This window comes from Castor canadensis, chromosome 1, assembly GCF_047511655.1.
Source record: "Castor canadensis chromosome 1, mCasCan1.hap1v2, whole genome shotgun sequence".
Taxonomy (NCBI): Eukaryota; Metazoa; Chordata; class Mammalia; order Rodentia; family Castoridae; genus Castor; species Castor canadensis.
This window is the reverse complement of record NC_133386.1, coordinates 128,997,934-129,019,618: the sequence shown is the minus strand read 5'-3', so window position 1 is coordinate 129,019,618 and position 21,685 is coordinate 128,997,934. Positions and strand designations below refer to the sequence as shown.

Genomic DNA, 21,685 nt, shown 5'->3' with positions numbered 1-21,685 from the left:
AAGCAATCATATGAAATATAACTATGACAACCAGCTGAGCGAAATGCTTAGGATATAATGTTACTGGGAAGGGGGAGGGGAGGGGAAGCAGGACACACCTGACTTCATCTCTGAAAACCAGGTACACATAGGGAAAAAGAAATTCTGTAAAGAAATACATAAAAATGACACTAGGTTTTGAATTATGGTGGTAGGGCTGTGGATAAAGTTTGTTTTCTAGTTTCCAAAAGCAATTGACTTTTATTTTGCATTAAAAAGGAAATTTTACAACTAAGTCTCAGGTGCCACAAGTGGATGACAGAGCAGAGGGAAGAGGTCCTAACTGAACATACATCGGGTAACAGACACTATACTAGGGGAGTTACACATGGATCTCATTCTGTCCTCATGTGAACCCTGAGAAACTGGGTTAACAGAAAAAAGTGGAGATTTAGACTTCGGGCAAATGCCATTTGCCCAAAGACATAAAGATAGATAGAAAGAGATAAATCCAGATTTGCACACAGATCTGAATGGTTCCAAAGTCCAGGTGCTCCTCCTGGTATGTCACACTGCTGATAAGTTACATTGGGTAAAATTAAATTGAAATTAAAATTTAAGGCAAAGCCTTTGCTGACAACACTACAGGACTTGCTCTTTGAGGTCTGTTTGCTAGGTGACTTTCTTCTCAGGGAAAAAGAATGGGGTCCCATCTTTTCACACCCTAATTTCAGCAGTCAAAAATCACATACATGCAAGCCAGCAGCTACTCTGTAGCAGAATGAGCATACAGGATGAAGTCTATCCAAAGCATTCAGCCTGGCCATTCCTGACTTTGGGTATTCCCAACTTATTCCTCTGTAAAATGAATACAATATTTACCTCAAAAAACCAAATGAGATAACGCATGAAACTTGCTTAGGGTGATACCTGGCACATAGTAGGAACTCAATAAATGGCAGCTGTCATTGTCATTGTTGCTCTGCTGATCTCCTTAATTCCTGTATCCACTTAAAACCTTCAGCCAGTTCTGTGCCATCACCTTTTTCTTCTTTCTCTATAGTCCCATGATTTCTCTCCCATGCATGCCACCTGAAAATTTCTTTAAGCTGAGGATACTCTCCTGTTCCTATGAGTTGACAGACTTTGGGCACAGGAATAAGAGGTATTTGTCCAATGCATAAAATACATTTTAAAGGCAGAATTGCCATAAAGCAGCCTGACAGGACCCCTGTAGTGATGATGTTGAGCTAATTTTAAATCAAGTAAATACATTGCTTTCCCTCTTGTCGCTGGATAAACTTGACTGCAAAAGTCAGGGCTCTGTCTCTCTCTTCCAAATTCAGTGTTTTCTGGAGAATAGTCTCTGGCACCATTAATAATTTTTCAGTATCATGCAATGCTGTGGGGAAGGAGGCCTTTCAGTGGAAATACAGACATGCCCACAGTCAATACAGGACAGAGATATCAATTTAACTGGAAGGCACTAAAAAGTGGTGACAAAGCAAATTGCAGGGGAAGGAGAGCCAAAATCTAATTTGCACAGAATGGTATCAACAGTCATTATTGCATTAAAAGAGTAAGAAAGCTATCTTTGCTGGGTACCTTTCACCCAGCAGGCTCTACCAAGACCTCCTCCATACATCCCGAAATTAGGTGTTGGCTACCTCCCCTTCACCTTCAGACTAATCTCAGCCTAGTCATCTGACTCTCCCTGCTAGATTCCCTATGCAGTCCTGATTCCAGAGTGGAGAAAACTACAGGGAAGGACAGTGGCCACCCGCATAACCTCTATGACCAGACAGACCTGGGCTCCTTGTCTGGTGCTGATGTTCTACTTGTATGACTGTTTAAAACTCTTTGGAGCCTCAGTTTCTTCATCAATAAAATAGTGACAGTAACACCCATCTCCAAGGAGATGAAAGATAGTAAAGTGTTTTACAAATGTGTTTCAGAGCTTGGTATTTACTGCAGCATTATATCACCAGCTGGTGACTGCCTTTGTAGGTAGCATCATCACGGCAATCGTGTTTATGGTGTATCAAAGTTTACAATGAGAAAGAAGAATAAGGACCTATCAGGACTGGGGAACTGAGGAGTCTGACTTATTGTTCTGGAGTTGGCAGGGCGCGGGGCAGGGGGAGCAGGAGGAGCTGCTATACTTTTTGGTCTCAGAAATCCATTAGCCTTCTCCTCACACAGCTGAGGAGACTCAGGATTCATAGTGAACCTGGGCCTGAGCTTACATTCCTAGTTCCACTAACTGACCCTGTTAAAAGTCACAGCAGAAAATCCTGTAAGGGCAGGAAAGATATCCTCATGGTTTATGCTTCCTGGATGACAGGAGGGAAGTCCTGGGGTCTACAGAAAGGGGGATAAACCCCATGTTGGGTTGGCATGGGACCTGCCCTCAGGACAGGGATGATTCCTTCCATTTTTACCCACAGCACCCAGTCTGGAGGAGTGAGGAAAATGTGGAGAAAGAGAGGAGACAAGCATCGTGAGGATTATTTTTAAAACAATAATGGTTCTCACTTACTAAAATTTCTGCCCTGTGTATGATATAATGCTGGAGGAGTCACATTCATTATGTCATTTAAATAACTCTTCAAGGCAGATACTATTAGTAACCTATTTTATAGATTAGACATCTCAAAACAAGCTATAAAGTAGATATTATGAATCAAATTCTGTATCTCCAGAATTGTCTGATAGTCTACCATTCATCATATCAGGGCCAAGACTCTAGACCAGTTCTCAGTGACTCTAAGTCCTGAGCTCTGCTCACACTGTCGCCACAGAAGTGCAGAACAGGTTTTCACTTAAACTTAATCAGAACAGAAGTGGCTTCTGATAAGACCACTGCCAAGAGAGCAAACGTTCGGGAGGGACCCTACAGAGAGGACGTGCTTAAACCTAGCGAAGGCTGTCTGCTCTTTACACTCAAGGCTTCAGTAATGATCCGGGGATCAAAGAGACCCAAGGGATGGCCTGCCTGTTCATGCTGCTCTGGGGGAGAGCAGTCAGCACTGCCCTCTGGGCAATGAACACAACAGTGCCAGGTCTGGGAGAGTGCCTTGTCATTTCCCAAGGGGTGGGGGGTGTTGGCACAAAGCGCTGCCAGGGCCGGGTTCTTTTCTTTGTGGCACTTGTATCAAAACATCACCACTAATCACAACCACCTAAGGCATGTCTGTATAAAGGTGACCCAATTTAACGTCTCACTATGACCACCATCCCCTCCTTCACTTGTACCAAAGATTGAATGTGGCAGAAGAAAAACATGGGCTTGGTCATTCCTGGGAGCTATAAAAGGAGAAGATGCCTGTTGCTATGTTCCATTTCCATGGTTACCAGAATACGGACTGTTGCTTGGTCCTATAGAGCAACACTTCTACTTCCTGATTTCCTCTGGCACGCTAGCCAGGTAACTGATCTTTTTCCATGATCAAAGTCAACTAGGAGGTAGTCCCCACTGTACCTCATATGGAGTTTTAATCTGAGTATGTATCATTAGAATATAGGCCTTTTCCCTCTGGGACATTCACTTCGGTGACGGGAATGAGGGCAGACCGATTACATGGAGCTTGCTACTTGGGATCATATTTCTCCATGATGGGAGCCTTTTGAAAAAGCACTGTAAGATCTCACAGAGCAGTGTTTCATGTCCCTTCCTTACTCCCTACAGCTTCCCAGGCTCCTGTCCCTCATATGATTTCCAGCCCTTTGGGACCAGGCATGGTCTCTTGCTTTCCTGTCCTTGTCTGTGCACACAACAAGGCATTTGATAGACACGAGGCCCTGTCGTTCAATGAGTACACGTAGCCTCCTGGTTTGGTTCAGTCCTTTGATTAGGAAGTTTAAGGTGATAGGTGATACAAAAGCCCAGGCACCAGGATGACAATACTGAGAGTGTTAATGAACATGATAACAATGATGACAGTGTGAGCAACAGCCACTATCATTAACTGGAAGACTGCCAAGCACTATGTCAGGTGCTTATAAACAGTGTCAGTTAACCATCACAAGTCCCTAGAGGGAGGTATTATTTTACTGTCATGGACAAGATGAGGAAACTGAGGCTTAGACTTGCCCAAGGTTTCCACTTAATATAAGGTAGTCTAAATTTAAATCTGAGCCAAATCCAGTCTGATCCGAACCTGTTGGTAACCACTGTTGCTCCATTGCTTTTTGATTAGGTACAGACTGTGGAAATGACAAAGATGGGGAAAAAGAATTGCCAGTCTCCTCACTATATGAACGTGCCTTACTGCTCAAATTTAGCTAGTAATATTTCCCTGAGAATAGACACTTGAGGTAGTATCCCTTCAGAGCAGAAACGAGTATAAAAGATCATTTTCAATGCTTGCTGAACATAGTGTCTGATGGGCCATGTGACTTCAACCTGCTTAGGATTTTTTTGTCCTTTGACATCCTTTCAGCTATCCAGCCTCAGTGCGTTTGATCCCACTTTGCGCTCTGCTTGAAATGGCCACTGGTTTCTCTATTTTTTTTTGGCAGTACTGAGGTTTGAACTCAGGGCTTTGTTCTTGCAATGCAAGTGCTCTTCCACTTGAGCCAGTCCATTTTGCTCTGGAGATAGGGTTTCACTTTTTGCCCAGGCCAGCCTAGACTGTGAATTTACTGTCTCACACCTGCTGCAGTGGCTGACATGACAGGTGCACACCTCCATACCCAGCCTTTTCTGTTGAAAAGGAAGGTCTCCTGAATATTTTTTGTCTAGCCTAGCCTGGAACTTTGATCCTCTTGATCTTACCCCCAAAAACAAGTTGGCAAAGATGAGTTTCCAGTTTTCAGGGTAAGAAAACTGCTACTTATCCCCAAATTCCCATTTAAAACCCTGCTACCCTCCTGCTCTCTCCTCTCAGACAGGCATACACAGACTGAGAGACACATGGAGCCTAAGGAGCAGATCCTGATGTACAATCCTATAGATGGTCTGGCTGATGAAATTTGGGACCATGTAATAAAATGGAGGCCAGGGCACAATTAATGATCCTAGCATTTTTTTTTCTCTTCTCACTGGAGGCTGTGAACAAAATCGAAGTCCAGGTTCGAGGGCATGATAAATCTAGCTGCCTGCCACACGCTAGTAGGAAGAACTTTCTCCATAGTGAAATGTAGTGCCAGTAACAATCTGTTGAGGCTGGGGAAGCCTGAAGAGCAGGATCAGATCCCGAGAGGTGCTGGTGCTCAGTGTCTGGTGGGTCTCAAGGTTTCCCGATGGTGACACCACCCCGGCCTTCTGTTAGCTCTAAACCTGAAGCACTTTGGGTGCTTCAGGCATTTAATGCACAGTGTCCAGCACAGGACAGGTGGGTGCTGATTTTCCTTCCATGAGAAGTTAAGTTCATTGCTTTCTTTAGCAAGGAGCACCCTGTGTTCTTTCAGCAGCTCAGAGGGGGTAAAGCAGCCTGAGCCCCCTGTCCCCAGCTATGAGAAAAGCAGAGCATGGAAAGAACTGAGGCAAGCTTGAGGGAGAAAGCTGTCACCCTCTTTCACTGGCAATGTGGCTTTGGACAAATGACTTAACCTTCTTGCATCTCAGTTCCTCATCTGTAAAAATGGAAATAAAATAGCCTGGTGCCTAGCACATGATGGACACTTGACAAACATTTGGTGGATAAGATTGTTAGGGAGATCAAGTGAGAAATACATTTGACCAGTGCCTAGTGCACAGCAAGCTCTCAATTCATGTGAGCTGCTGTTGGCTGTTGTATCAGGTCAGATTCTTGGCGGGGCGGAGGGGGGGCGGGGGTGGCTGGAATCGTGGCAGAGGAAAACCCCAGACAGGGTGACAAAGCCCCCTTGCTTGCTAAGCCTCAGGTATGGGGCATTGTGACCCCAGGAGTCCCTAGAGGAGGTGAGGTCTATACAGAATCAGCTCTCCTACATTGCAGCTCTATAAGTTATTAAACCAGCAAGCCTCAGTTTCCATTACTAATTCTACTTGGTGCATAGACTGCTGGAGACCGAGGGTGGGAAAGTCCTCACTCACACAGAGGTAAGGGATTTATGATGTCTTTGCCTAGCAGAGCCAAGGGGTAGGGCAGCCAGAGTCCACGGGCAATCACTGGGATTTTTGTGTTTCTGCATTCAAAAGCCTCCAGAAAAACGAGGCTGAGGGCCACACAGCTGCACTTTAATGTTTCCTCTTCTGACACATGTGCCAGAAATCAACATTTCTATCTGCCACCCTCTGTCTTTGTGTAGGCTGCCCCACCTTCCAGAAAGCGATTTCTGTCTTCTTTGTCAATATCTTACTTGATTTATAAGCTCCAAGCCTGGCGGACATTTTATCTGATCCTCCCGTTAGAATGAATTGCTCTTTCCTTTGGATCCCACAGGGATAAGGTTCAAAGTCCAGTGCCATACTTTTATCATCTGCCTCGTAGTGCCAGGGGCTCCCTAGACATCTGGCTCTCCACAAACCTCTGGATGACTCCGGGCAGGTTATCCTGCTTTGTCCCCTGCAGCCTGGAACACAATGCTGCAGACACCTGGGTGTGGAGAAGCTTCCTCTACTAATCCCAGATTACCTAAAAGCCCTGCATCCAGGGATGGCCCAGGCCTGCTGAACTTGAGAGGGTTCAGATCTCAGGAGGATCCAGTCTCTAAGGGTGAGAACTCAATGCCCACTGTGGGCTGCCCACAGGGCTGGACCCTGTGCTGTTACTTGCGGTTCATGACACCACTCACATATTAATCAACATTTTACCACTGAGGAAACCAAGACTTGAAGAGATTAAAAAACTCGTCTACACAGGGCTAAAATGCAGGTCTTACTTGGCTCAAAGTCTGTGCTGTTGCTAGAAGACACTATTACTGTCCTTAGAAGGATGAAGCTATTTAGTTATGGCTTTACTGTTTTACTAAAAGGAGGAAGCAATTAGTGAAAGAAAAAAAAGCATCCTTGCTTACACTGCACCCTTCTCCCTCCTGTCCCTCTCTGCTCCCTGGTATAAAGAGATGAGTGGCTGAGGTCCACTTACCCACCTCTGTCTCAGGTCCTGAATCCTAAGTATTGCCCTGACGACAATGACATCCCCTTCACAAGAGCAAGGGATTTACAAAGCAAAAGAACAGCCACCAAGGAAGTGTCTCTGTCTCCTCTCCTCTCCTCTCTTCTCCTCCTCTTGTCTTTCACTGTCTCTCATAATCTCTGCACAAAAATTAAATTACAGTAGTGCACAGTAATTAGTCTGGAACAAAAATAAGACTGGAGCAGAAATTCTTTTTTCAAAGATGCCAAAATCTATAAAATCAACTCCTTTTCCACACTTTTGGGTAAAGTTGTAGGAGGAGCACTCTGAGATACAGTTGGGGCTGTTTTCTGGCCCATGGTGACTGTGCTGCCTCCTTAAAGGCTTGAAACTACCTTCAGGCAAGGGTCTTCAACTCCAAGCCTGGGAGAGAGTATTGTTCCTGCAGAGCCTGCTGTTGTTAGCAAAAGTGAAAGGACTAGTAAATGCGGGCCTTTCTTTCTTGAGACATTTTCCAATTCAGGAGGTGCTTGGCCCTTATATTCAATGTGTCCTATTTGCTGGATGGAGGGGACACAAACTGCATCTGCTAGAGGCTCTTACTTGCAAGGGCCAAGTGCTTGAGAGTCATTTCTTCCCCACAACAGTCTGTTATCTACATTCATGGGTCAGGGAAAGGAGGCAGAAAGAGAAAGCAAGGTTCTTAGAGTTACATGATAATCAGGAATAGTAGAGGCCCAGAGCCAGGCCTATGTTCCATGCAGTTCAGCAGTGGCCCCTTTGGAGTTTGTTCTGGTTTTCTCTCCCCTGATTTCAGAAGCCATTTTTTTTATTCTCATGTGATTTAAACTTTTGATTTTTTATGTCTATGAGAACTTGGAGTCTATTCTTTCCCTCCATTCCTTGCCTTGCATCTCTTTGTTCTGGTCACAACATTCTCCTCAGCTGTCCTCTGTCTAGGAACTTTTGCTGAACACATAAAACACCATCAAGACCTGGACACAAGAAGCTGTGGCTATGACATGGCATAGTGGAATTTTTTTCAGCACTCATGGAGCTGATAATCCAATGATGAAGATAGATATCAAAGAATGGATGCCCCGACATTCAGTTGCAATTGTGGGGAGCACCATGGGCAGTATAAAAGTGTGTAAGTGGGCTCCTGGCTTAGTGTGAGGGGATCAAAGAAACTTTCCTGAATAAATGACATTTGAATGAAGCGCTGGAGAAATAACTGAATGGAGAAGGGGGTGGCAGGTAGCTCCCTCCAGAATGCAGATGTTTTAGTCTCTTTCTGTCTCAGAGCCACTTGCAGCCCCCACCTCCCACCAATAAACTGGCTGGCCTAAGATCAGATACAAAGTCCCATGCTGGAAGGACCGTGGGGCAACAGGACTCCTGGCTGGGGAGTCTTATTCCTCAGAGAAGCTCTAACAGTGAGTAAAAACAGTTTTTGAACCATTCACACCTTGTAACTCAAGAATCCCACTCTGGGAAATACACCCTCCCCAACATAACTGAAAGAAAAATCAGAACAGAGGCACAAAGATGTTTATGGAAGTGCTATTTATAATAGCAAGCAACAGGGAATAGCAGGAATACAGTGATATAGTCATGGTGCAAATGTAATACAGCTGTTATAAGAATGAAAATTGTGTCAATGAAAAAGTTTACATGAGAAAATAGCCTATGGAAAAGACAGAAGAACATAAACCCGTGCATCCATGTCACTGCTATCCTTTAAGGAGGCCAAGTGTAACACACAGAACACATCAGAGTGCTTCATTGCTTGCTCTAATAGCTTGAAATCATATCTTAAATTTTTCTCAACACTTAAATGTCTTAGCACTTTGGAGATTATTTTAGGCCATTTCTGATTTTGAATCCAGTAAATAAAATCACTTCTTTATAACACTTTTCAAAAACAGTGCCTGAAACTATGGAGACAGAGAAGGGATGGGTGGTTTCCAGAGGCTGAGAACGATGAGCAGAGGGACCTTTCTGGAAGAATGGAAATGTTTTGATGGTGGTAGTGGTTATAGAGCTCTATCTGTCAGAATGTATAGGAAAGCACACCTAAGAAATGTTAAATTTTTCTGTATGTACATTATGCCTTAATAAATCTGATTTAATAAGTAAGAGCTCTGGACCTGAAGACACCTGAAGGGTGGCTTGGCTCTTAATCCTGGTGTTAGGCCCTAGGGGTATAGTCAGAGCCCTGAAAATTGCTAGAAAATTGAATTCTGAAATATGGGGAGGTTGATGCCATCTATCTGTTCCCAGATTCCCTCTGTTTCCTCCCCCACCCTGTTGTGTGGAGGCTCATCCATATGGCCTGGGTCAATGGGCTCCCCTGGGCTCTGGCTGGTAGCTGGGTTCCACCAACAGGAAGAAATCAGAGAGTAGGAAGAGAAGGAGGTTGAAATATCTGTTCTTTGGCCCCATCACTATGCTTCCTCTACTGAAGACCACAGCTCCTAAGAAGAACCTCTCCAATGGCCTCCTTCTCCAGGTTCTGGTAAGCATACTCTCTTCACGTCCTATCTTGCCTACAGTAGTAGCATTACCCTGGTGTCATTAGTCTGGGGTTGTACTGCTCTGTGGCATATGGTCTTCACCTTTATGAAGCCTCTGTATTATATCATTCTAAAATTAAAGCTAAATGAACAATCAAACATAGCAATAAACAACCAAATCTAACAGCCTACTGATTAATAATTCCATCGCCAGAAGATCTCTACCAAACTGTTCTGGAAAAGTTTCCTTCATGCTGAGCTGAAACATGTTGAATGACTCATAATTTCATCCAGTCTTTTGTTTGTTCATTTTTATTCCTGTCTTACAGATGATGAAGCTACAGTTTGAGAAAGACAAGGCCTTGTCCAGGTGACAGGATTAGTGCTGGCATCGAAGAGTGACAGAGAGGATCCTGGGCTTCCCTGAGACAGCCCACTGCACATGAGTTCTCTGGTCAGAAAAGCCTGCTTTCTGAAGGCTTCCACAGAACCCCCTGGCATTTTTACCCCTTGTGCCTGGCCGTGCCCTCTGAAGCCCCCAAACTGAATCTGTCCTCTCTCCCATGGCAGCATTTAAGGCAACTGAAGAGCCATGCTGGTCTCTAAGCCTTCCTTTTGGGGAGCTGGAAGGTATTCGTCTGGAGTCTGTTATAAAGAACCCAATCCATATATATCTTGCTATTAGCAATTCCTACAGAGCAGCGTGAGGGAATCGATCTCGAAGAGAAAGGTGTTAATGCAGGATCCTGTATCTTTATCACTTTTTCTTCCTCCTAAAAGACCAAGTTCAATCATCTCTGTCTCCCATTCTTTGGGCTATAAAGCGATATCTATGGCTTCTGTCCAAAGGGCCTGATGTTGAAAAGAGAGGAAAGAAAACGAGCCTTTCTGCTCACTAATAACACCCAGACCCCAAGTGCAGCAGGCCTGTGCTTATGCAGCCAGTGATATCTGAGACCTGACATTGCATGAGCTGAACCGGATGGGGGCTCTTAACCCTATGTAGACACCCTGGTTTCTGTTTCTGTTTCTAACTCTTTCCCTACTCAGCTCATATGCACTACCCCTGTACCCAAGCCAGGGATTTGAAATGGGCATTTCTGGCACCATGCTTTTGTCCATACTGGTCTTTTGCCTAGACAACCCTTGGCAGACTTAAGCATCCTGCAAGGTCCTATATTCAATTAAGCATTTTTGAGTATGACCACCTTGTGTATGCAGCACAGGCTAGGATGTTAGGAGACAGGTGAGTGAGGAGAAGCTCCTTTAGGGGAAGCTACCCTTTCTAACTGGATTTTTGCCACACTGGAGGCCTGTTTTGCAGGGTGAACCCGCACATCATTTCCTATACAGCCTCAAGAACTAGACGACCTGTGTTCTCCCAGACCAAGAATTGCCAAGTTCCACCAAGCAGAGCACTCTAATTGCTGCCTTTTGAAGATGAGCAGTTAAGCTCAGCCATGTTCTCACCTAAAAACTAAACTATCACCACTTCAAGCAAATATTCTGATTTTAGTTTTTGAACCCACAGTCAACTTCTGATAGAGGTAAACAAAACAAAACAGAGCAAAACAAAACTGTGACCTAACTGCCTCTGAGCATGCAGGAATGTCTCACTGTGCCAGCCCAGAGGCTGCTGCAGCCCATAGCTGTGACTCTACCCTCTGTGTCCTGTTTCACTTTCCTACAGGCAGTGGATTATAGACCTGGAGGGACCGATGGTTGAGATGAGGTCCAATAAGTGCTAATGACAATCTTTTAAGACCACCAGCAAGGGATGCTCCTTTATGTCAGGCCTGTACTTTCCCCCATTTAACCTGCAGACCAACCTTTTACTCTGTAGAAGAAACCACAAGGCTCACAAGGTTACATGCTGGAGAGTGGCAGGGCTGGGATTCCCACCAAGTCCTTCAGACTCTGAGTCCTATCTGCTTTCTGGATGAGAGCACCATGCTGCCTTAGAGAAGTCACAGCAGATGGACCCCTGTCCTGCAGGGTGGACTTGGACCTGAGGATGGACACACCAGCATCCCAGGGTAACCTAGGGCCTTCATTTAAATGGAAGCCAATTCTGGTGTTTGTATTATTAACAAGCCTTTTTCAGTTCCTATTACAAAGACCTAACTGGCCAGGCAGGTGCTTGAGATACTCATCCACAGCTCTTCTGGGGTACCAGTGCCTGCCTTTTACACAGAAATTCAGAAAGCAAGGGAAGCCGTCAGCTTCATCTGAAGCAAAATCAACTTTTGTCCTAGCTAAAGAAAAGATATGAGGTGCTTTTTAGCAGACAATTCTTGTGGCTGCTCTCCTGGAACAGCCAGACATCCCTACAAATGGTTCTGACAGGTCCCCTGATTGCTCTCAAGGCTGCCCCTGTGACTGACACAGCTGGGAAGGTGGCAGGCTGCCCCAAGACAGGCCTGGTCCAGGTCCTCACTGCAAAGTTACAGATACTCTGACTTGTGATTCAATAATACTAACAATTCTAATAAGAACAGTACATAGCTTTTACTGGGTGTTTACTCTATGCCAGGCAGAGGGGTAGGTATTTTATATAAACTGTCTTCCTGGAATTCCTCAGCGATCCTGTGAAGTAGTCATGTTGTTGACCTTACTTTACAGGGAGGGAAATGAATGCCACAAAACTAGTGAGTGGCAGAGCCAAAGTCTGAAAGCAGCTACCTAATTGCAGAAGCCAGGCTCTCCACCAGGTTGCCAGACTTGACTTCCTCCTCTGTAAGCTGGGCCAATCATTTTAGCCACAGTCAATCCAAGAACTGTGAGGAAAGAGGAAATGGAGCCTCAGAGAGGTTAAGAAAAGTACCCGAGTTTACCCAGTGAGCAGGGGACAGAGTCAGGACCTGAGTGTGGTCTTTGATTCCACATCATCTCTGAAGCTCAGAACATGCCCCACAGTGGCCTTTGAAATCCTGAGTCTAGGTTGAATCCCAGCTATGCCATTTACTGGCTGTGCGACCCTGGCAAGTTGTTACCTTCTCTGAGCCTCAGTTTCCTCATCTAGAAAAGACAGAAAATAATACTGATTCCACAGAAGCATCACAGGGTTCAGAGAGATGTTATACATCTTGAGCCTGGCCCAGTGCTAGGCACATGGTAAAAAATTGAAAGGAAACACAACAAACATTAAGACAGGAAAGTGATAGCATAAGGGCTGTAACTGTGAGCTCGAAAGAGAAGGAGAACGTTCAAAAGTGTCAGAGCTGGGGGTGGGTGGGTCACGCTCCTGACATTTATTATGCCTCAGTGGGTAAATTACATAAGCTCACTGGGTCTCATAGTTCTCATCTGTAAATGGGGCAATAGCCCATTAGGGTTTTTAGATTTCAATGGAAAAACACAAGTGAAGCACTTGGGACAGAAAGGACACACAGACAGCTCACAATCAAAACCAATACTCTTATGAATGGAACATGGTGACCATTTTCATATTCTACACCCCCTTTTGCTGAATTTAAGAAATTTTTTTTTTTAAATAACCATAGAAGCTTCACGGTTTGACCTACAACTAGCCTTCCTGTCTTTTCACTCTTGCATGTTGTTCTGCAAGCATTTCTTCAGAAAAGAAAAGGTGAAGTATAAAGGGAGACTCCTAAGGACCTGAAAACCTGAGGGAAGTCAGTAGATAAAAAAGGACAAACATCCTCCATGGCTGCCTCTGAATGGATGCCTTTTAGAGACAAAAGTGTGCATTTTTCTCTCTGAATAGATCCTGTCCCACCCCAGGCTAGGACAGCCAAGTAACATGGGATGGAGAAAGGAGGAGACAGAAGGAAGGTAGACCCTGGACTCTGCAGTCTTTGTGGGTGGTAAGTGCTGACTCCCATTTCTCTGTTTTCCCATGAAAATACCACTAACTATCTCTGCAATTGAAAGGTCACTGCTTGCTCATTTCTCAAGAAAGTTTCCAATGAGAAATTGCCTGTCAAATGGATCTGTCAGGATTACTGTCCAGATATGGCAGCCCTGGACAGATACCAGCAAAAGAAAAATTCTTTTCCACCCTCTGTTTCTGCCTCCCCCTCTGCTGGTGAGGTGATGTAATTCTTATCTGGAACTTGATAGGTTGTAGAAAATAATTACAAATGAAAAGGTTATTCATAATTTTTAAATGAGTTAATTAGTAAACCCAGTCAGACTCACTCATTACAGTAATTAATAATTGATTATACTTGAAATTAAACACAATTTTTCATCAAAAATCTAATTAAATATCTGTGCTTTTGCCTGTTGATTAGATCAGTTGGTCTGCTGGAAAAAGAGTCTTTGTTAAGGATATTTGTGCTTGGCTGAGACAATTAATTTGATTTTTAATAATTGATAGATCCTTACAAGTTAGTCATCACAGCCTGTAATTATGGCCAAGAAACAAGACACTCGCTCACTCATTCATTGCCCTCAGCAGCTGGAGACCAGGCACTGAGGTTGCCACCCCCAGCCCTTGAAGAAAAGATGGATGGTCCCCACACCTGCAATGCATTCACCTGCCCTGGTTTGCTCCAGCCTCACCTACATCCTTCTGAGGCAGTGGGTGGAGCCTATTTTTCCAGGTGAGGAAATGAGAACACAGGCAGAGTGGTGAGCAAGAGCGCACAGCTGCCATGGGGCAGGTGTGCCAGGAATGGACTCCAGGGCTTGTCAGACAACTGTTCCTCAGCCTCTTGCTGGGTGTCCAGGTGACAAAGGGAATGCTTGGGTATGATTGCTAGAGTCCAGTCTTAAGGTTTCTGCACAGATAGAGTTTTATTGCAAGGATGTGTTTATGCTTGGAAAGGACTCATGATCAATGGACACTCCTAACGTGAGCTGTGAATTTTCCTGAATCGACCTTAAATCTCCCCATTCCTCCCCACACCTACATTGTCATTGTCTTTGGTGATGTCACAAGCTTTTCAGGACTACTTTATTGCAACAGCTTCCTAACAGCTCTATCTTCTATTCTTTCCTTCCTGTCCCCTGTCTTTCTGAAATGAAAATCTGACTACTTTCTACCACTGCTTGCAGGCCTTCAGTAACCCCACAACTGTCCATCCACTAAGGTGTTCATGTGGCCTCCAGGCGCCTTTGCAGGTGAGAAGACACTTGTGTGCTGGCTCTCATAGTGACCTCCAAGCCTTCAAAGGCTTCAGACAGAACATCCCTTTGCCACGTTGGCCTCTTTTAAGTCTCTGCAGGTTTCCTTGGTTTGAAAAGCCCTTCTTGTATGCCTGCTTCTGGCTAACTCCTACTGAAAGATTCAGTGCAAATGTGGCCTTTCCTGAGGAGCCTTCCCCAGTCCTGACTGAGGATGAGGTGTAAGTCAGTCACTCTTTTCCATTTACATGCTAGCATGACTGTCTCTCCTCCTAAGCTGTGAACACCTCAATGATAGAGACTCTCTTTTCAAATTTTTTATTTACTTATTTTCTGGTGGTACAGGAGTTTGAACTCAGGGCCTTGTGCTCACTAGAGGAGTGCTCCGCCACTTCGGCCACACCTCCATGCCTTAGTTATTCTTTCAGATTGAGTCTTGTATTTTTGCCCCAGCCAGCTTCAAACCACAATCATCCTAACTGTGCTTCTCGTGTAATTGGGATTACAGTTGTACACTTACTACTATGCCCAGTTTATTTGCTGAGTTGGGAATCGCCCTAACTTTTTTTTTTTGTCCAAGCTGCCTTCAAACTGTGATCCTCCCAATTTCCACCTTCTGAGTAGCTGGGATTATAGACATGAACCACTGTGCCTAGCCTTGGAGACTATATCTTTAACCCTAGCATTTAACATATTGCTTGGTTCAAAGCAGGTACTCCATATGGCTTTCTGAATGAAAAACAGAATTCACAAAATCATTGAAGATTCAAGGACCATCAGTGTTGGAAGGAAAATTAAAGGACATTGCAGAAAAGTCCTCAAGGCTTTAAAGCAAAACAAATTGATGTCTATATGCAGCAAACTACGTGACTCTTGAATAGTGACAATGTCTGTCTAAAAGTCTACTCACTTAGGAAATACGATAGCGCCAGGCAAAAGCAAAAGCTGCATGAAGGGCTAGAGGGGACACAGTGCTAATGGTGCCAGAAGAAACTGCATGCCAGGTGATGGTTCCTGAATTCCCCAACCCTGACCTATAACCCTGTCTACAGCAATGATGTACCTCTTCCAGAGCCTGGCTGGGGCCTGGCCTCCCCCACTGTGGTTGTTCCTTCTATCCAACGACCCATAGTGGGGATGGCAAGCACCTGGTAAGTCATGTACATTCTTCATGCCTGTGATCATGACAGACATCACTAATCAGTCAAAAGACTCTCTTCCATCACGTCTGGACAGAGCTTAGAATCCTTCTCAACACAGCTCTCTAGGCAGCAATAATCAATTAAATTGAAGAAACTAAGGGCTTATGTCACTTGGCCTTGGAGTCATGCACACATTCACGAGGAGAAAAGAGACCTGACATACGAGAGATTTTCCTGTTCCTGGGATGGTCACCATCCTGACTACTCATTTTTGTGAAGTTCGGGAATCTTGAGAGGGAAGAGACCTTACAGCTTACATCATCACCCCAACCCCCATCCAAGTTCAAGCCATTTCTCTACTTCCTGAATGAATGGTGGCCCATGTCATTAATAATTCCTAGTGACAGCAGGTACTTCCTTTCATGATGAGCCCCCTTCTTCACTCACAGTGTTCCTTCTCACAGTCTTTCTTTGGCCTCTGCCAGTTAGTTCTAATTCTATGTACTGGCTTATACTGGAAAAAGATCTCATTTGCTTACAGAATTTCTCTGAAATCCATAGCATAGGTTCAAGGCCTTCTTCAGCTGGCCCTACCAACCTTCAACGTCAAAATTCTACAACTTGAAGGTTGGAAAGGACACCAAGGGCTACACCAAGCTCCCTTCAGATGCCTTTCCTGACAGCCTGATTTACACAGATGTCGCAGACTACACAAGGACCACACATCTCTTCAGGTCAATCTCTTTCCTGTGAGAAGACCAGAAAGAGGAAACAAGACAGCGTTAGACAGCAATCCAAAGAATGCCAGCTGTCCTCATGGAACAAGGTCACCAGGAGTTTCTCATGTCTTGAACATGTGCTGCGATTGGATATGAAGCACCCAGGCTGTACAGGTGGATCCATATTTCTGGCTTCCCTTGGCCAGTTCTCTCCACTCACTGGGACCTGCTATTTCACAGTCAGATTTCTCTGGGTTCCGACCACTGTTTAACTCTGGATCTTGGCTCCCACAATGCCTTGCTGGATCCTCACAATCAGACATGTTTTCCTGTAGTCCACTCCAACCCCACGGGACTTAGTCCCTTCCTCCTCACTGTAGCCACATGGTGCCTATGGGAGAGGCCATCTGCTGTCCAGCCTCTCCACTTGTCATTTTATCTGTAGTGACTCTACTTTGTGACACTTGTGCCACAGACCACCACCTCAGTGTCCAATCTTATTGCAGGTTATGCCTCAACACCAGGCACCCAGCACTTGGACAAAGCCTGGCCTAAGCGCAGAGGGGTGTGAGGAGGACCCTGAGAAGCTGGCCCTGACAGTGTGGGGTGCAGTTTGGTCTAGCATCCAGGGCTGCCTGGCTTACCCTGCATGGGCTGGCGAGGAGCCTTTGGTGCCTTGCTATGTGCCTTGGTTGCTACCCTCTGAGCCGAAGTGGAGCCAGGGGGGGCTGGGGTGAGGATGCACTTACCCACGAAGTACGCCAGTAGGATGACCAGCGTGGCTGAGATGATGATGGCGCTGAGGGCTGCGCACTTCCAGTTGCAGTACTTGGAGGGCTTCTTGAGGTTCAAGGCCGGCCGGGAGAAGGTGCTGCGGGGCAGGGGTCGGGGTGGGGGGGAGTACACAGTGCTGGACGTCAGCGGGTACCCTGGGGACGTGGTGCAGAAGAGTGGGGAGGTGCCTCCGGGCTTGAAGAGGAAGTGCCTGTGGATGGAGAGAGGTGGGAAGGCATCAGGGCCTGGTGGTTGACTAGGCACCTGGACCAACCTGTAGGATAAAGGAAGCAGGAGAAGAAGCATGCAAAGGAGCCTGGAGAAAAAGAGAGAGAAAGAGAGTCACCACAGAGAAGATGGCAGGGATGGAAAAAGGAGAGTCATGAGCCAGATCACAAAACAGGGCACAGGAAGACATATTTCCATGGAACGAACACAACGGGACAGCCCTACCCATGAGAAAACCCACCCAGTCCATAAGGTGCTACCCATTTGACAGAGGCAGGCCTGGAGGTCCTTTTCCTGGGTTCAGATGGGAGCAGGGGCACTGTGTCTTGGGGAATAAGCTACCTGTTCTCTGAAGTTACTATAGTACCTAGGAAGGGGTCTAGAATCCTGTCTGCCCCGTTGACAAGTAGGACCTATAACTTTTCTTCTCCCTCCAATACCTGCATTTGCAGTGTGCCTTGGTTACGGATTGGAATGCCCTTCTTTTTAAAGGGAATTCTGTTGGGGTGGAAGCAAAGAAACTGCCACTGAGCTCTGCTGATGGCTGAGTCCCCCTAGCTGTCACAAATGCCCCCCAAATTCTCTGCTTGCAAGTTGAGGTGTTGCTTTCTGAGCCCCAGGTGAAAGCTGTGTGGGAGGACAGATGGGCATCCTATGACTTAGCTGCAGTCTTGAGGCCACAGGGCATGGCCAAAGCACATGGTTGTGGCCAAACCGGGTGTCAGGAAATCCTCCACAGCTTGGCTTTAACCATGGCCATGGGAGGACTTATGCACAGCCTGGGAAATGGGGTGTACTAGTTGCAGAGAAGATCCCTGGAAGTTTTGGGGCAAACCCACCCCATTGGGGTGCAGGATGCCTCAGGCCACAGAATATACACTCAGGATCAGAATACATATAATACAGGGCCTGTGCTGCATAAAAATCCCTATGTGAGATGGTTTTCAGAATGGCGAAGGCAGCCAATGAGATGCTGAGGACTGCATATTAACAAGATTGCTGTTAATATGCTGGGGACATGGTATCCCAAGGACATACCGTTGCAAGTTGAACATGAATTTTGGGGATGGGCATGCAGCATGGTATCACTACCTCCAGGAGGTCCCAGGGAAAGGCCTCAGGTTCTGCATGCAGGTGCAGGAGCCATAAGGAGAGCACACACAGAGAGAAGGAGCATGGGGATGTCACCTACCCGTCACTGTAAGCCCCATCATGGCGGGAGGCGTTGAGAATGTCCATCTCAATGAGGTTGTCCTGCAATGTCCCTAGGAATGGCTGCTTGCCTAGGTTTCTACGCACACATGGAGACATGAATGAAGCAATGAGTCATGCATTGATGAAGAGGATTAGTAGAGAAACACACGACAACGTGGCTGTTTGGTGCAGCTGTGCATGAGACCAGCGGGACACATTGCCAGGCAATGGGTCAGTGTGGGAGCCACATGTGCAAGGGATCTGCCTGGCACACAGCATCCAGAGGGGAACATTCTCTATACAAACCCAGATGTCTGGCAGTTGTGTGCATCGGATTACAGCTTTCATGAAGGAGGCCTGAGGTTACATCCATTCTCTTAAGCCTTAAAACAGGCTACATGAGGAAGGCAGTGCTATCCATTCTACAGATGAGGAAACTGAGATGTGGAGGAGTAACGGGACTTGCCAAGGTAACTAGTGAACAAGGTCAAAGCAGGAATTTGAGCTCAGGTTGATCTGATTATTTTCTCCTCTACTTGACTTTGCCCCATCCGCTAAGCAGTAGCTGGAGACCCTCATTTGGTTTGTCAAAACAAACAAAAGCACCAAGCATTTGTGGCCATTGTCTTCTAAAGTAATGATTCTCACTCTTGAGTGAGTATCAAAACTACCCGGAGAGCCGTCCACTGCTGAGGCCTGGCCCACACCAGAGACTCAGAGTGAGTGGGTAGGGATGGGACCCGAGATATTTTTCTCAAGCCCCCAGGTTGATGTTGACCCTTCCGGGAGACTGTGTGGGCACCTGGGTGATGACTGATTGGCAAGGATAGCAGCCTACCAGAGATACAGGGAGATGCTCTTTATCCCCTGAGGACAGTGCAGCACTTTGTGACTTCACCTGACTCTAACCCAGAATGAAGACAGCAGCACTTGCCCTTTGCAGTCTCAACTGTCACTGCTAAGTGACATCAATTGCACTCAAGTGCTGTGGATCCTGTCTCCTGCTATTTTTAGGACTGGTGCCACCTCACAATAAGACCCTATAGTGAATCATGTGTGACAAGCACACACGGGAGGGCAGGACTGCAGAAGGCCAACTCTGGGGCCCAGCCCTTCCAGGGGCTTTCCTTTTTTGCTCTGCGTAGGTCTTGAGTACAGTGTATCCAGAGTCAAGCCTTTTTATACCCCTCCCTTACTGTGTGGTTTTGGATAAAAGCCTTCACCTCTCAATCCTCCTTCCTTCCTTTAAAATGGGGATTATGATACTAAATCCACCAAGTTGCTAGCAGGTCAAGTGGGATGACACTGGATGGATTTTTACGGGTTACACCAATATTACAGAAGTGCGAATGCTAACTGTGACAGCTGCTACCTATCCACATCCTGCCATATATCATTCTAGGGGCTCTGTGGCTAATTTAAATCTTATTCCCAACAATAACCCTACAAGGTCAGCTCTGTCATCTCCACTTTGTAGGCTGGTGAAACAGCTCAGAAGAAACTTTTCTAAGGTTACTTTTGCTGCAAACAGGCAGCAGACCTGGCTCCAGATCCTGGTTTTCAGAGCTGAGTTCTGGCCCTCTCTGCTTCATAATCCTGTGCCTCTGCGCAGCATGTCATTTACACCGCAGGAACAGTGGGAGTACAAGGGACCACTGCTTTGCCACTGGGGTCACTGAGTCCTACCGTGGTGGTGGGGCTCTCCCTCATGGGCATCAGCAAGCACAGCCTGGGGCCACCAGCCTGGGTGCAGGTTGTTCTGGAGGAGTTCAGGCCACTGAGGCTCCTGCAGTGCCTGGGCAGAGCTGCAGGGGTGTGGAAATCCCTTGGAGAGACCTCCCAGTAGGCAGCTCTGCTGATGACAGTCTTGGTGACCCATTGGGAAGCACAGAGGCCCTGAAGCCATAAAGATCTGGGTTCTGGTTATAGATCCATCAACCACCTGCCGCAGCAGGTCGATCAATAGCTCTGAGCATCCATAGAAGGGAAACTGCTCACCTCATGAACCGGAAGTGTAATTTGGATCAAATCACTTCTCTGCCTTCAAACCTCCTTTGTCCTCATCAGGGCCCATGGGATGGTGTAAGATCTGGCTCCCCACCACTTTTCCAAGCTCATTTTCTGGGCCACAGTTAGAGTGGCCTCCTTGCTTTCTCAAACAAGCTAAGCCTTTGCTTTTATCAGCCTGAATCATCCTCCTGTAAATATTCACCCAACCATAACCTGCTTGACAAATACGACTTCTCACTCTACCTACAGCTGCCCCATCCCCTCCCCAACCATTCCCTGGCCCCTTGCACTGCTCCAGTTTTCACACACGCTCACACAGACACACTCACATACACAAATATACTCACGCACACACAGACACACTCATACACAGTCACACACAGATCAAGACACACACACACAGATACACTTACACACATGTGCACACACTCACGCAGAGTGCAAAGGGTCAGGAGTGACGATGGGAACATGTGTGACTGCTTACTGTGTTGCTCCCTAATGCAATTCAGGTTCTATGAGGCAGGAATCTTTCCTATCTTGTCCACTGCTATGTGCCCAGAGTCTAGAAGAATGCCCTGCTGAATATTGCTGAATTCCAGGTATAGAAAGGGGAGCCTGTCTGGCACATAACAGGAATACAGCCAGTGCTTAATTGAAGCTAGCAGCAGTGGTGGTTATGATTATTTCCTTCATGCCCTGCATTTCAGGAGGGATTTTCAGTCTCTGTACCCAACACGGCCCAAGGTGAGCAGGTGCCACCCACATGAGGAAAGAGTCCTGCTGTCTCCCTGGGGGCAAAACTGAGTGCGCAGCCCACTTCTAGAACACCTGAGAGTCTGGCTCACCTTACCAGCCTGGACTGTGCCCCTAGAGTCAAGCCTATACCTTAAATCCCATAGAAGTAAGAAAATAAATACATTTGGAGAGAAAAGACATAAAAGATGAAGACCAAAATATTAGTGGCAGGGATTTTCAAGTGCCTGGATCAAGGGATTTTAATTTTAACTTTTATAATTTATAAAATCAAT

General features: G+C 46.1%; 1 protein-coding gene across 19 annotated transcripts in view; it reads right to left on the bottom strand.

Moving 5' to 3' along the window:
- Positions 1 to 21,685, bottom strand: part of Tenm4 (teneurin transmembrane protein 4) — a 2,881,475-nt gene that overhangs the window by 202,478 nt on the left and 2,657,312 nt on the right. For 16 of the 19 annotated variants that reach the window (XM_074081868.1, XM_074081866.1, XM_074081845.1 and 13 more), the window contains 2 exons: positions 18,646 to 18,744; positions 17,201 to 17,436 (listed from right to left, as the gene is read on the bottom strand). In XM_074081868.1, coding sequence (XP_073937969.1) covers positions 17,201 to 17,436; positions 18,646 to 18,744 — 335 coding nt within the window. The remainder of the gene's footprint in view (positions 1 to 17,200; positions 17,437 to 18,645; positions 18,745 to 21,685) is intronic. The other 3 variants (XM_074081942.1, XM_074081976.1, XM_074081953.1) reach the window with 1 other exon arrangement.